This window comes from Rissa tridactyla, chromosome 3, assembly GCF_028500815.1.
Source record: "Rissa tridactyla isolate bRisTri1 chromosome 3, bRisTri1.patW.cur.20221130, whole genome shotgun sequence".
Classification (NCBI taxonomy): Eukaryota; Metazoa; Chordata; class Aves; order Charadriiformes; family Laridae; genus Rissa; species Rissa tridactyla.
In genome coordinates this window covers 58,821,712-58,838,084 of record NC_071468.1, presented here as the reverse complement: position 1 = coordinate 58,838,084, position 16,373 = coordinate 58,821,712, and the positions used below count along the sequence as shown (strand labels likewise).

The following is a 16,373-nucleotide window of genomic DNA, read 5'->3' as shown; positions in this document are numbered from 1 at the left end:
ATTTACATACACACCTTTCCTGTGCCAGTGCACAGCCCGCTTCCCCTGCAGTCTGACTCCATCCCCCATCCTCCTCCAGCAGGTAGGTGACAGGTAAGTAGGGGGTTAAAGAAAATTTGTATATATTGAATTCCTCCTCTCACAATGACATTTCGGCTCATACAGGACCTACGCAGACAAATAGCCCTTAGGCTGTCTTCCACAAATCCAGGGTGTACTGTTCAGCTTGTAATTCCCCAGCACAAAAATCTGGCTTTATGTTCAAGTTAATACATTGAAAATTTCTTAATATCAGCCTTAACTCCTAAACTGTATAGACAAGTTCCTTAAATCATTGTCCCAAGCTGATCATTGATCAGGTCAAGGTGAGGTCAGATCCACATCCTTCACTGTCCTTTGGGCAAAGAGTAGACAAGGTACAAAACCGCACACGCTCAGCCCGTCTCCATAAAGCACCATCATTTTGTAGCAATTTCAGTATGTATTCAGCTAAAATATACTCACACTGAATCTAACAAATGCTTGGAAAATTATAGAGGTTTTCAGAAGAAAGAAAATTTTAGGCAGAAATTCTAAGACCTGTTCAATATCAATAGGAAAGTAATCAACATCGGGCACAAATAACCTCCTATCTTGACTTCCTGCATGCATAACCTCCTACTCTTCAGATAAGAACAAAAAAAAAAAAAATCAAAGTATTTGTAAACGTCTTGGGCAAAAGCCAAAAGTAATAAGCAAACACATAGTCACCATTATGGAATCTTTATCAGGCATATGACCATAGGTGCCAAACAGTTTTAGTGAGATGCATCACATTTATCAAACGTATCAAATGATCAGTTATTCTTTGGACATAAGGAGCACTGTTATTCGGAAAAAGAATTTTCTATCAATGAAAAACGCAGATTGTGAAATGTTTTGTATTCAAAATTGGGTGAGGAAACAGGTTTAATGACACTCATCTCCAAAACTGCTCAGGAGAGTTAAACTACTTGAATTATATAAAATATAAGCAGCTGGGCTTTACTATTTTAACATAATGCCCGATAATTTTTCTTTTCAAAGAGAAAAATAAAAACCGACAATTCCAAAAATATAAATTTTTAGTTTAACGTGTTTTGAGTATAAAATACCAGTGTAAACAGATATTGCCAAATTTACTATCATAATTTTGACCAGTACGTATTGGACCAAATAGTATTCTCTGATGGAAAATTGAATATCAACAAATTTTCTAATGGCTTTGAAGATCAGAAATTGGATGAAAGAGAATGGAAGTAGAAAAAAATTGCACAAATTGGCATTCAGTGGATGTTCAGACAGTGTAATTTACATGTATAGGAGACAGAGGCAAGTCATTAAAGGAAAAGCAAATTATGGGATAGTGTAAGTCAAAATCTGTTCCCTTAGAACTTTAATTAGCTAGCCTCATCATTGCTTTTCTCTTGTAGGCACTTCTGCCCCATCTCATTCAATCTACACCAATCTAGTGCAGCACCTAAATTCAGGGATAGATTACATGTTTTAATAAATACACCCATTTTCTGACAGGCTCAGTCTACAGCTTGTCACTCTTTACGATGTTGCTAAAGTTAGGCCAGCTTTGATGGAAGATTTGCTCACTTTCCGCAGCCCTGATTTATCTGTCTTGGAAGCACGGTCTGAGGCAAGCTCCTTACATTTTTTGGAACTGCAGTGAAAATTTTATGGCAGCAAATATTTATTTTTAAGGATTCTTTTATTTGATTAAATACAACAGTGCATACTGTTGCGCACAGCATGATTTATATGGTGTGTCTGATGTTACATTTATTTCATACTGTCCATGCCGTTTCAGCTTTCAATGTACCACAGGCTGTCATTTGTAGGTTTGGGTTAATAGTTCATTCATATGTGTAGGACACTTCATGTTCCTCAGCAATCATACCGTGATGTCTTTAAGGTCTGGAAAGCAACACTAGATCAGTTTACACTTGATTTATATTTTCAAGGCTGTCACCACAACAACAAGGTCTAGGATGTTGTTTATTTATTTGTCAGCTGGAAGCTGAGATTCTTGAACACTGTTCCTGGGCAAGGGGTGAAAAATATTTGGGACTGACTGCGTGCAAAAGTTTTTCAAAGGACGGCATTATCTTCAGCCCTGATCTTTGCAGCCATCTTCTCTATCAATTTTTCTCCACCAATTTTTCTACATCGTTTTTGACTACCAGCTCTGGATGCATTTTCTTATATTGATTTTACCAATGCTATAAAGCATGTCATATTCCTACTCCTACTCAGCACTCCCACAACCACATAGCCATTGTCTCGCTCAGCCAACTCACTGTAATAGGAATTCAGAATGAGTCAGTTTTCTGCTCAAAACCATGAACCTTTCTGAAGTCACTGCTTGCCAGGAAACAAAGCGTCATCCTGCGCATACAATTTTATTCTTAAACATACAGTTTGGCATTCAGAGTCCATTTTGTTTGAAATGGCTAAGGATGTGGGATGAACCAGCGTGCAAGGGTGCCTGGTGCATCTTCTCGCAGGCTGGGCAGGGGACGGAGCTGCTCCCTACGCAGCAGTCCCTGCCCCAGGCACCCAAGCCAGCATCAGCCGTAATGTCAGGAGAGGGATGCTGGAGCAGGTCTCACAAGGTATGGCAGCAGCTTGCCATTCAGCAAGTATTAATAATTTGGGGGGGATAAAGATTTTAGAAGACAAATAATGAATTAAGCAATAAATCTCTTGTTCCTTTTTGTTTCTCGCTGCCATTCTCTCAAGTAATCTATCAAATCACAGTAAAAACACTTGGGTCTACTGATCACACATTATCATTTTCTCCACTATAATAACAATTAATAGCGCAGTTTTAATGTTCTCATATATGAAGAATATTTCAGCTTTTTTCAAAACAAAAAAAATAGTAAAGGTCTTGTGAACCGCTTATGAGACACAACCTGTTAACAGTTGCTGTGATTCTTTTGCAAGTCACTTAATCTGCCCTTCTGATTTTTGTTTTTATAATAACTTATCTTCGTCTAACAGAGTTTGATGTAAAAATTAAATAGAAATGTTTGAACAGTACTTTAAGTATGGCAAGAGCTACCAAAAAATTTGTGTACTTCTTGAATGAAAAATACATTATTATATAATAAAATTATATAATTGTATAATTATATAATTATATAATATAATACATATAATGTAAATACTATCAATTGACCATCAAAGTAAATGAAACAGAACACTTTAAATGAATTTCTGTTAAAGCAATTTAAAATTAACATGATTTGTAAAGAGGCTTCCCTCAAGGTTTTATTCCTAAAAAATAAATTTTAAAAATGTTGCTCAACTTTTAAATTAATAGCATTTTACTGATAGTCCTTTAAGTGTCTTTTAATTTCTTCTCAGACCATAGGCAGTTGTTAGAACTTTTACGAGATCTGAAATGAGCAATATTTGAATATAAACCGACTTTAATCTCTTCTGGTTTAAAGCACTACATTGGGAAAACCTTTAACAAAATTGAATTCATTAGCTTAAGTTGTAACTACAATATAAACAGGCATACATTAAATACTATAATCACCCTGTCTTTGCAGTTACCTTTTATGTTCATACTTACAGGAAGGTAAATTTACAGCTCCACAGAAATTGCAAGCATCTCAAAGCCTTGAAACACTGGCAACGTTAATCTAAATTTAGAGCAAACTGATGTAAAAGCTGACGTCCCAGAGCCCTGGTGAGGGGTGATGCCCGTGGAGAACTGGCATGGCTGGGATAAGGCCACAGGGCCAGGGCAATGGGGTGGTTCTTGTGGCGGTGACGGGTCAGCAGGGACATTGCTGGTCACTGCTTGGCTGGACGAGATGGGAGCTGGCTGTGCTGCTTGTGTTGCTTTCTCAAGAAAGCACCGTGGCAGGAGACCATGGTGGGGAGAGGAGGAAAAAGTCCCCGCGCCTTGCCCAAAGGAGAGGAGAGGTGAGAAAGGAGCATGAGCTCGTCTGCTGTTTTCTTCTCCATGCTTAGACTCAGACGCCCATTGATCGGGAACTACTCCACTACACGTGAGAATAAATGAACTCAAGGTCTTACTAGAAAGGAATCAGTTAAAATTTAATTTCAATTTCGAGGACCAAATCACAAGATGCATTAAACACATGCAACCACTTGGCCCTCTGGGATGGATCCGATGTCCTAAAACTTCACTGCTTTGTCCACTGCATGTAAAATCAAATGCGTCAGAAATTGTAAGTAAAAGACTTTTATCTATGCATGCTATTGTCATGAGATGTTGGACAAGTCTGACATAGGATGGATTATTTTTAGTTGCTAAACCTTACAGGGCTTTTAGAAAAAGTTTAGGGGAAGGGATAAAGATGTGGGAAGAAAATGTTGAAAGGAGAAACAGACATAATCAGGCATCACTTGGAAACCTTTGCTCACAAGAGTACTACTGCTTAGACTATGAAAATACTGTTTAAAGGTCTGTCATCCTCCCACTTTGTCTTTATTCATTGTTTCTTCAACACTTCTTGGTGTATTTGATCTTTATTCTCCCCCCTGCCTATGCCTCTTCATGGCTTGTTCTCACAGCAGAGAGATACTTTATAGACAGTGCCATCGGCTTATTTGAATTTAAGGTAATGGAAGCAAATAACATTTTAGTGGCAGAGAAATGAGTCCAGAACACTTACAGCTTATGCTTTTATATATTGCTATGCTGCAGTGTTAAAAATGATGGCCTGTAATTACTTTAAAATACAATTTCCACTTTGAACGTGCTAGAAAATGCTTTCTACTAGGTGAACTCTTAGCTCTTGACCTCTGTTCTTGTGCGCAGTTGTGAATAGCCAGATGGAAAGGTTGTACGTATTGCTACTCTTCCTGCCTGTGCACATGATTACTGACACCAAGGACTACATAGGAGTGACCCTTTAATGCTCCTGTGCTGGGCAAACTGTATTTCATTTTTAATTCAATATGGAATAGGATTTAATAATAATCTCGGAATGAATTTGGGAAGGAATGTAAAGTCTAAACGAGGAGAAATCATTCACTGAAAAACATTCAGATACAGTTTTATCAACTCTGGTAATTTTACTACTATGCAAATGAGGCATTTGCATGGTGATGTGTTTTTGGAAAAATGATTTGCGACGCACAGTCTTAAAACACATCCCTATATGCAAGTCCTTATAATAATTCAATGAAAGTCTTTATTCATGTCATTGCTACTCATTTTAAGGGTATATGAAGTCACCTAAATACCTAGGTTTCCTTCTTATCATTGTTTTTGGTGCATCCAGTGACAGAATTTAAAACTGCATCAACCAAACTTGCTATAAAATATTCCATTGGCAATATTCAATCTAGCGCTCAAAAATATTTCATCCTCATAAAAACAGACTGCTAATGAGATCACAAAGCTCTGAATGAGAGCCAGAAATAAAATCAGACTAATAACTTCTTCATGAAAATTTTAACAAAAGACAAATTAATTTAGTTAAATTAAGTATGCTCATAGTCTAGGGTAAGAAACTTCAGAATGGCCCATTCACTAAGTGGAAATCACAGATATCACAAAATGGCTGAGGCTGGAAAGGAACTCTGGAGATCGCCCAGTCCAACCTCCCTGCTCAGAGCTGGGTCACCTATACTAGGCTACTCGGGACTGTGTCCAGATGGGTTTTGAGTACCTCCAAGGAGAGAGACTCCATATCCTCTTCGGGCAACCTGTGCCAGTGCTTGGTCACCCTCATAGTAAGAAAGTGTTTCCTGATGTTCAGATAGAACCTCCTGTGTTTCAGTTTGTGCTCATTGTCTCTGGTCCTGTCACTGGGCATCACTGGAAAAGTTTGGCTCCATCTTCTTTGGACGTTCCCATCAGGTACTTATACACATTGATAAGATACCCTTGAGTCTGCTCTCTCAAGGCTGAACAGTTCCAACTCTCTCAGCTTGTTCTCTCACGAAAGATGCTCCAGTCCCTTAATTGTCTTTGTGGCCCTGACTGGACTCATTCCAGTAAGTACCTATTCTTTGTATGCTGGGTAGCCCAGCACTGGACCCAAGACTCCAGAGGTGTCTCACCTGCACTGAGCAGAAGTGAAGGATCACATCCCTTGACCTGACGACAATGTGCTTTCCTAATGCAGACCAGGAGGCTGTTGGCCTTCCTTGCCATGAGGGTGCATTGGTGGCTCACGGCTAGCTTGTTGTCCCCCATGAACCCCAGGGTCTTCTCTGTAGAGCTGTTTTCCAGCCATCAGCCCCCAGATTGTACTGGTGTAGGGGGTTATTCCTTCCCAGATGCTGTACTTGGCATTTCACCTTGTTGAACTTACTGGATTTCTGTTAGCTCATTTTTCCCACCTGCTCAACACTAAACCCATCATCTCACCATAGAAGGCTATCAGGTTGGTTAACCACAATTTCCTCTTCATGAAGCCATGATGACTGCTCCAAATCACCTTCTTGTCCTTCAAACACCTGGAAATCACTTCCAGGAAGATTTGGTCCACCACCTTCCCAGGGATCGAACTGAGACTGACCACATCAGGTTCCCCAGATACTCCTTCTCACCCTTCTTGAAAACAGGAGTGACACTTGCTTTCTTCTAGTCCTCAGGGGGCTCCCACAAGTGCCCTGAGCTTTTAAAGGATCGGGAGTGGCCTTGCAGTGACACCAGCCAGGTAAGCACTCAGGGGTGTGTGCCATCAGGTCCCATGGATTTGTGTATGTCCAGTTTGTTTAAATGTTCCCTAACTTGATCCTCCTCCACCAAGGGTACATCTTTCTTGCTCGAGACTTTCCCAATTGCCCCAGGAGCCTGGGATAACTGAAGGTCAGTCTTACCAGTAAAGAGGTGAAAAAGGGATTGGGTACTTCAGCTTTGACATGTCCTCTGTCACCAGGTCCCGTCCTTGATCTGGTCAGCCCTGGAGCGCATGGACAGGATTATGTATGTGCAGTAGTGTAGAAGAATTGGTTTTGTGCTGATGGGGAACCTGAACAACCCATATTGGGGGTCTCTCAATTCTTTCTCCCTTGTGTCGGTGGTGCCCTGGCTCTGGAAGAGGTGAAAAGCCAGCTGGCAGCCATCTTCCCCCTCCGTCACCTCACCTGGCACCTCCCTTCTCCCTTATTGTGGGTTATACCCAGACTGTCAAGAGCCTGTTCCCATAAGGGGCATCCGGTGAGCACAGTCTTGCAAAAAAGTGTCACAGATTGCAGCTCAGTGGACTTAGTAGTGGCACCTGGTACAGGAGATGAAGAGCTGGAGGGAGGCCAGCTGATGCACAACTTGCTTGTGCCATATAAGGAACACGTGAGACAGGGCCAGATGAAAAATACCTCATCTATTATGGGATTTTTCAGGTCTGGCAACATAGAGGAAACGTCATGGATGCTACCATCATCCCTTTTTCCTCCTGCTCCTTGTTTTTCCCATTTCTCAGCTTATCTTTAAGCTCTTTTCCATGGCTTGCTACCTACAAAACAGCTAAAAGGAAAATCCATCTGGGTAACCTGTGGACACATCTATTTGTACAAGATTTCAGCTGCTTTGAGGGGTTGTCTTGTCTTATTAAGCTGGAAAACAGCTCATGTGGGAAAACCAGCATTTTGCACATGTAATTAGGAAGGTAGGATACTCTATTTCTGGAGATGCACAGTCAAGAGCTGGGAGATTTTGGCACTTGCTGAAACAAATAGCTCTTGAACGTCTGAAATTGCTCCTGAATATATTTTGATTACAGTGTGAGCATGGTAATAAAGGAGTCCCTTGAGAGAGAAAAGATTTGGATTCAAATATTAATATTGTTTGGCTGGGAACTGATTATCTCTCAAGCTAGAGCTCTTAGGTTTCTCTTTGATAAACCTTTCTGCTGGCTTGTGGAAAGAGTCAGATTTGGGGTTGCCCGCTGCAAACAGGGTGCCAAGCTCTGCTTCAGGCAGAAACAGTTGTTCCCAGACTGCTCAGTGATAATCTCCCTTTAAGGCTCCAATGTGACTTTTGATTTTGGTCCCAGACCCTTTGTGTTTTGCTGACCTTTTGACATTTTTTCTTGCCTCCTGTAGGTATCGCTTGTGTACGCTGCGATTCCGGATCCTGGCACTGCTCATCAGTTGAGATATGCCAGATAGCAGTATCAGGTCTTCTAACATAGGGAAAGGAACCGGTTTTTTGCACTGTGTCTGTTTTATTGCACTCATTTGTGGAGTTCAAGAGGAGCTGGACCTATAACCAAAAGACTTCTCTTCTTTATAAAGGGGTTTTGAAACTTTATTCTGCTTTTCTGGATAGAGACAGAAGTCTTTCTCTCCACTTTGTGCCTTGTGACCAATGGCCGAGTTTTTGGACACAGTATGTGTATAAAAATGTGAATATCTTTCATTTGTTGTCCAAAAAAACAAGTTTCAGAAATTAAGAAGGTCTTGGAGCCCTGCTACAGGGAACAGACAATAAACAGAGGAGAACAAGTCAATACTTGCTCTACCATTGCTAATACTGCCAGCTGCGTCACAAGTGTTTTGATAACTGAATGATTTTTTTTGTTGTTCAAGCCGACTTCTGGGGCCAAGATTTTTAATATTTTATTAAAAAACAAATACATTGTTACTGAAAAAAGCTGCAAATGAGAGGCCAGATGCCCTTGAAGTCTCAGTACTGAGTCAGCACTCTCCCCCAAACTGCACACTCTTTTTTTTTTTTTAAATTTCATAAATTTTAGAACAATCTGATGATTCTTGAATCTTTGGCACTGACAAGGCTGATATTACATTAGTCTTTTAGAGCTTTAGGGATTTTTTGAATGTTCTCAAATTGTAAAACAGTTCCCTCATACATAATGTTAGTACAGTTAATAAAAAAAAATCCATTAACATTAATGAGGTAGTTAAATAAATAAAAAAAGCACTAGAAGAAAATCTCTAAAAATTATATCCCTGTTTTTCTGCTACTAGTCACTCAGACACTGTTTATAGAAATTCAATAAGTTTCTTTTACAAAGCTAGAATCAGAGCACTGAAGAAAACTAAAGCTGCACCTTGGCCTCTGTTCCTTCAGAATTGTCTTTAAAAGAAGAAAAGAGAAGAAAAGGAAAAGGTTTGCACTCTAGCAGCTTCATCAGCCTCTCCCTCCACAAAAGTTGAATGGTTTATCAAATATATTATTCAGCTTCTTCATCCATTCAACAAAGACATATCTGCCTCTCATTTCTTAAACATTATTGGGAAACATTTTGTAGAAATAATGTAAAAATTAGAGAACACAGCAGCGCCACCATTTTGTACGGTCTAATACAAAGTGTACACTCTGATATAGTCAGCAATTAAATGGCTGCTAGATGGTCTGCACAATTAAAGCACCCCGATCCTCTGAATCACATGTTTGCCTACATCCATCTCTATATGTAGCATAGTGAAGCTTACCGAGTTCCTCCAGGTTCCTAACAGACATAAAGTCAAGCACCCAGAAAAACCATGAGAGGGCTAGGGCAGAGTTCAGAGTCAACTGAAATGATTTTGCCTTTGAGAAACAAGGCATGCATACCTAATAGTAAAATTAGGATAGCCCAGCAAAACGACATATATGTATGTATATATATACAGTCTCATGCTAATAATTAATTTGCCTTGTAAAGGTTAAGCACTGTTGCAAATACTCTAAAAAAATTACTAACAACCTCAGATAGAGGTTGCTGTCAAATAGAATAGAACTAACTGCGATTGAGATCTGTAGCAGTAATTGATATAAACATTGACATTAATGCTGAGATACTTACACGGAAGAATTCAGCACCTCATAAACCTCTTCCCATGCAAAAACTGACCTTTTAAGCTAATGACAGAGTTGCCTGGCTCTTGCATGGGAACTCAGCACATACCCATCACTGCTTTTTCCCAAACTGCTAGAACAAATCCCTTTTCATCCTTTTTCCATATCCTTTTTAGGACAGTTGAAGCTCACGATAATGATAAAACAATAACAAAAAGGAATACAATTAGCTCTTTAATCAATAAAATGTCCTTTCCTGAGTCTTGACTGAATAGTTTGTGCTAGAAATTGGCTGAGATCACTGCAAATCAGTATAATAAAATAATGATGACCAGTTCCTTTGTAGAAAATGAAGCAATAAAGAGCTTTTGTGTTAGCTTTGTGTTTTTATTGATAGATACCATACTGGAGACCACACACATTACTGTTATACATGAGAAAAAACATAGTTGTTTCAAAAGACAAAAAATAAAGTGCAGTTGATTCATCGGCTCCTTTAAGAGGACTGGCATCTGGACCACATGCACTTCAAAGTCAAATGCTATACTGAGATGTGCTGCTTTGAAGTACAGCTGCTGATCCAGACAAATTTTGGAGCCTAAACCAGCATATGAATCTGCTGTACTCTGAAAAAAAAAATCTATTTCAGATGCCAGTTTTGACTCATTTTAGAAAATTGCTGTCTGGATCGGCTGAACTTCAAAGCAGAACATCGCAGTGCAGCATTTTCCTTTGAAGTGCAGCTAATCCAGATAGTGAGTTTTCTCCCCCCTCCCCTTTTTTTAAGTAGTTAAAATTGGCATCTGACCTTACCAGTATTTCTCCTCACCCTCTGCACATTCTTTTTCCCTTCTCCCTTATTTCTTCTTCTTTTGACCTCTCTGAAAAAAAAAAAAACAGCAATACTCGCTATCTTGTTAGCTCCTGCAATATCAAAGCTACTATAAAGAGGGTGGTTGTGGGAATAGCCTAGATCAAGTCACATAATGGACAGTGGCCAATTACTGCTTGTAATAAAGTTTTTTAATAAATAATTCTTGATTTTATCATCCAAGAAAAATAAAGCTCAAAATAAATCCCTTGTAAATGCTTGTATTCAGAGTATTCGTAACCACACTTCCATTTCTGCTAACTCATATTAATGGTCATTAGCACTGGTTTAAAAAGTAGCTGAGCTTAACAGCATTTCAACTTTAAGAAATTCTATGCTGTTTTGTCACAGAAAGGTCTCCTTTGGAGTCGAGTCAGGAAGACCTTAAGAAAATGGTTTTACTGGAGAAGGAACAAGATTACTACAGGCAGAGTTTGCACAGCTTCCAGCAAGGGGAGACAAGGGTAAATGCAGAGTGCTCACCAGGACAGGACGAAAGAGGAGCTCAGACCTGGTTGGCCAGGAGGACCTTCCTGCAGTGGACCTGACCATGTTTCAAAGCAATCTCTTCCTTACCCATATTGTTGCCAGTTCCACAAAGTAAGGGAGGCCAAGGGGAAGGGATTTCCCTTTGGAGAAGTGCAGAAAAGTCAATAAATTAGTCTCTCTTAGTAAAGGCAAATCTGAAAGTGTGTTCTTCTTGTTGAATATAATCATGGTGCTGGCTGCTTTAATAACCACCTACTAAAAAAAAAGTCTTGAACAGACAGCATTCTCTGTTACACTGACCTGTCAAAAGGTTTTGATCTTGCTGAGAGGTACTGAATCCTGCTGAATCATTTTTGCAGGTGGCTTGTTAGATCCTTGCAGTAGTAAACCTCCAAGGAGAAGGAAGTATGCCGAATGTTCCTCAGGACAAACCTGGAGGAACAGGAACATCTGGTTTTATAAATAAAAACAAATCCCCCCCCACAAAAAAAAAAGAAAAAAGGGTAAACTCTAGCACTGGACAGTGTTTGCGGATTGTATTCGGAAGAGGCTTACGTTTCCTGAGTACCTCAAGTCCTGCCAAAGTAATGTCGCTTTGCAGACAAATTGTGGGAGCAGGGTCTGGAGCACATGGAGAGCCACAGCACCTTCCAGGCTGCTCAAGTCACATGCATAAGGAAGGGACATGTTTTTTCCTGACGCCTCTGTGCTCAGACCTCTGAAATAGGCATCCTCTCCTCACCTCATAGGTCATGGGTGAAGGCAGCTGTTGTTTGTGAGGCTTGACAGAGAAGCCCAGGAGGACTTTGGCTATTAGGAAGAAATTCTTTACTGTGAGGGTGGTGAGACACTGGAACAGGTTGCCCAGAGAAGTTGTGGAGGCCCCATCCCTGGAAGTGTTCAAGGCCAGGCTGGATGGGGCTTTGAGCAGCCTGGTCTAGTGGGAGGTGTCCCTGCCCGTGGCAGGGGGGTTGGAACTAGGTGATCTTTAAGGTCCCTTCCAACGCGAACCATTCTATGATTCTATGACATTAATTGTTAGCTCTCCCCTCCTAGTGGGGAGGGAAGGAAGTAGGATGCGTGTCCTTACACCGACCAATGTGAATAGGAGAAAGAGAAAGTAACTGCTTATTTTCTGACTGCAGCCAAACGAATGAAAAACTATCGTGCACATCAACATTGCCATAATCTATATGCACAATAAATCCAGATGAATGTTACAGGGGCATCCTTTATTCTGAGAGTTTCCTGTTTCTGACTGAGTGACTGCCACTGCCAAGATCTTTTAGCAATGCTCCTGTTTTATGCACACGTAAGGGATGCCCCCTTTTGCTACTAAATTAAAAAACGAATCATAAAGAAATGTTGAACTCCGTTCAAACTGCGAAGACAAAACAAAAAAACCTACCCAAATACATGCTAGTACAAGAGGACAATTTAATGACAGCATCTCTCATTTGCTGAGAAATAACTCTGGAGAGAGAAAGGACTGGGCAGTGACCAGCGTTTTATTTACACAGGTCATGAGACATGTCATTTGGGTGATCTGTTCTTGTCAGGGAGTCCTTAATTAGAAAATTCCTAGAGAGAGCTCCTGCTCCCACTAGGTGCTTATTAAAATCTAAAGACAAAAGGAGTTAGTAGAAAAGCCTGAGGAATGGACGGAGAACTCGGGTTACACTGGAAGGCAAGAGTCAGCTGCTGCTAGCATAGGGAGAGGCACTCAGGATGGGATGCTGCATTTTGAATGAAAAACTCTCAGTGCTGTTATTAGTGAGTATTTTTAGCATTAAAAAAATCTAATTGGATATATATAAATATTTTAAGCTTGTTTAAAAGACATTTTATGGTTTGCTTACAGTAATACTCTCAAGCTTAATGTAAAACTTGCTATAAAATATTCAGCAGCCTTTTTATAACTAGTCTTAAAAACAATCTAAAGTCTTACTGTTTTATTTTTAATTATTTTTAAGTCCGTGTACTTTAGTCCTCAGATAAAGGGAACGGGGGTTTGCAATTGTAATTGAAATTATATTCTGAACTATTTTCAGAGGCTTTGTTGAATTGAGTACGGGGGGCAGAGAAAGGAATTTCCTCAGCTCCTAACTCCCTCCATTACTGGAATTCTTTAATTTTAGCTTTTATTGCCTTTTTAGAGACCAGGCTAAGCCCTGTGTTTAAGATCAAGTTTACCATCACACAGTAAATGTCATCTATAACCTCTGCTGGGGATATGGGGATAGGACTGTAATCCTGCATTTGCTAAAAGATAGCCTCATTCCAGCAGTCATTTGTGATTTCTATCATCTGTAATCAAGAATTGCATTGCACACTGATTTTGAAGTATCTCTCAGACTCTTTTAAAACTATAACCATAACCACTTTTAGACGCATTAAAAAATACTGTAAGTATCACTAAACTGTAACCTGTCTGCTTTGTAGCTGGTGTGGCTGGGACTGAATTTCTATTTGTTTATTGATACCTTCCACTGGTACGAAGACGAAGATGCTTACATTTATACACGCATTATGCTGGGAGTAAGTACGAGTTTGATTGTTAAAGAGCTCCACGAGAAGAATGTATGCATAGTCTGATTTTATTTACATCCTCCGTAATAATATTCTTGATGCTTCAACAGTAATTTTCCCATATGAGAGTTTTATGTTGATATAGTCTTTTCTTTCTTTTGCTTTTCCTATACCAAGCTTGTAATTTAATTTCTTTATACTATTATATGCACAGTCAACCCTGGCTTGGGCAAGAGCTTCTGCAACGTGCCTTAATTTTAACTGCATGCTAATCCTGTTACCAGTCAGTAGAAACCTTATTTCATTCTTAAGAGGAGCAAGCATTGTAAGTACCATTTCTCCAATAGCCATATTATCCTCCCTTTTTTATTTCCGTAGTTTAGCAGTATTATCCATATCAAACATTTTCCAAGGAATTTTAATTTTTGATAGAGAAGTCTGTACACTATTGCTTAGTTATTAACATTTAAATTGTCGTTATTCATGACTGAAGGGAAACAAATGGCTTGTTTAACGCAGTGCTCTGAATGCAACACTGATTTTGGCAGCCGCTGCATAGCATGGTGTCATGAAGTGAAAAGTGAGGAGCTACAAAAAGCGGACGTAATAATGCAACTTGGCCAAATGGAGAAAATACATATCCATCATGTGTATTCTGTGTAGCTGCAAAGTGAAAATTGGAGAGAGAAAATGTACAGATAGATAAAAGTGTCACAAAGACAATAAGGAACACGTTTAAAACCTTCTGTGTGAGTGGCCACCATTCAGGTCTTCCTTTCTTGTAAACGTGTTTTTGGAATGGAGTGGTCATCTGCTCAGAGGCATTTACATTAACCTCAGCATCATGCATAGGAAGTATTTAAAGCTTTAGCTCTACTAGCTATAGCTTCAACTCGCAGTGAATTATTACAGTCAGAGCAATTCCAATACCACATGTTTGGGTAAAAAATCACTGATCACTTCACGACTCCAAGAACAACAGGAATTTAGAAGTCGTAATACTAATTCATTTTATTGTAAGCTGGTTCTTATTTCAGTTCTGCCTGTTTTTTTCCTTCAGAGTTTGAGTTGAATTTCCAGCAGTCTTTAGGCTGGGAATCAACACTGGTTTATAATTTTTGAGTCCAGGACCTGAGCATTTAAGAAAAAAAAAAAAAAAAAAAGAAGTTGTGTTGGATTTCTGAATCAGTTTGTGAATTAACATAAAATATTTGCATGCCCACTTAGATGCTGAGTAAGAACTCAGAGAACTGGGACTCTTCTTACAGATAATCAATATTTTGCTCTTCTGGACAATATTCTGCTCTTGAGGAGCGTGGTACAAAGCAACTTGACCGGCTCCAGCACGATCAGCACAGGGCTGGATCCAGTGACTCTCCGAGGAGGTGCTGTGTCTTGGCATTGTACCCCACGGTGTTCCAGAGTTTTGGAAGATTTATTAGCTGGGAAACAACGTGGATAAATGCCAGGATCTTTGGCATGGCACTCTGCCAGGTCAAGCGAGCAATCCAGACACCCAAAGCACCGTTCGGAGACTGAATTAGGTCCGCGAGGGCTGTCCAGGCTCCAGCAGAGTGTGTTAGCTTTGGCTGATGGCCCCAGGCTGGCTCCCAGCAGGCAGAGGCGCCCAGCTGGCCGTCAGCACACCACCGTCCAGCGCTTCCAATAATGGGGAGACGGCTCAGTAACACATAAGCGTGCAGCCACCTGAGGTCTAGACAGCCTCCCCCTCCTGGGGTGCGCATTTCATGGAAGCTGCGAAAATGTTTTCATTGCAAGCTGGCCTTGCCAGCGGTTCAGCTGTGTTCATGCAGCTGAACCTAAGCTTGCGAAGCGGCGGTGGCCCAGCCTGGTGTCCTTATACCAGCAAATCAGTTAATCACCAGCCCAGAAAAAACACTCACAAATCACAGCTAAATGTAGCAGAGTTTTACCAAACCTGGTTTTGAGCCCCCACATAGGCTGAATAGCATAAGAAACCCTGGAGGGTCACTACGCCAAAAACAGTTACCTGAACCCCAACGTTAAGGCTAACCCACAACTTGCACTGAATTCCTTCAACATTCCATTTTTAAATGTATTGAATGCCTCTCTTCTCCTCTCCAAAATGTGAGCTGTAAATAGTAATAGGAATGATATAAAACAAGGTCTGCTTTTTCACCAAGTGCTGTGGAGGAGCACTGAGGAGACAGCTTGACAAAAGCATCGCATTTCACAAGATGGTTGCCTGTGGAATAGCTGTAAATGCAAGTAAGCTTTATTTTTATTTTCATTTTTTCTTCTTTGCCTTTGAACTGTTTTGAATTTCACAGTCATTCTGTCTAATGCTGTAATCCCCATCAGCTCTTGAGACGTGCTATTTTAGTGCAATCATTTGGTGACTGCGGCTTTAAATAGGTGTAGGAGTCCCATCTGATTAACCACTTGTAACCTTTTTTCCTTGAGAAAAGTTTGACTGTTAAAATAAATAGTTTAATTTGTTAGTTAAGTTTGAATGTTAAAATAAACTTTCAACCTGAATAGTAACCATACTAAAATATAAAATATATAAAATATAAAATATAAAATATAAAATATAAAATATAAAATATAAAATAAATAGCTGCCATTTAGTTAATGTGACCAACTTGTGTGCTCTTAACATTTAGTGTAAATAACTTTCATTAAATCCCTGAGAGTAGATGTTTGGGGAAATGACATAGCATTACAATCTGA

General features: G+C 39.9%; 1 protein-coding gene across 1 annotated transcript in view; it reads left to right on the top strand.

Moving 5' to 3' along the window:
• Positions 1 to 12,778: 12,778 nt before the first annotated feature.
• The window catches only part of NOX3 (NADPH oxidase 3), a 39,951-nt gene continuing 36,356 nt past the window's right edge, over positions 12,779 to 16,373 (top strand). The window contains exons 1-4 of the mRNA XM_054195888.1: positions 12,779 to 12,902; positions 13,572 to 13,667; positions 13,873 to 13,983; positions 15,824 to 15,908. Coding sequence (XP_054051863.1) covers positions 12,858 to 12,902; positions 13,572 to 13,667; positions 13,873 to 13,983; positions 15,824 to 15,908 — 337 coding nt within the window. The 5' untranslated portion in view covers positions 12,779 to 12,857. The remainder of the gene's footprint in view (positions 12,903 to 13,571; positions 13,668 to 13,872; positions 13,984 to 15,823; positions 15,909 to 16,373) is intronic.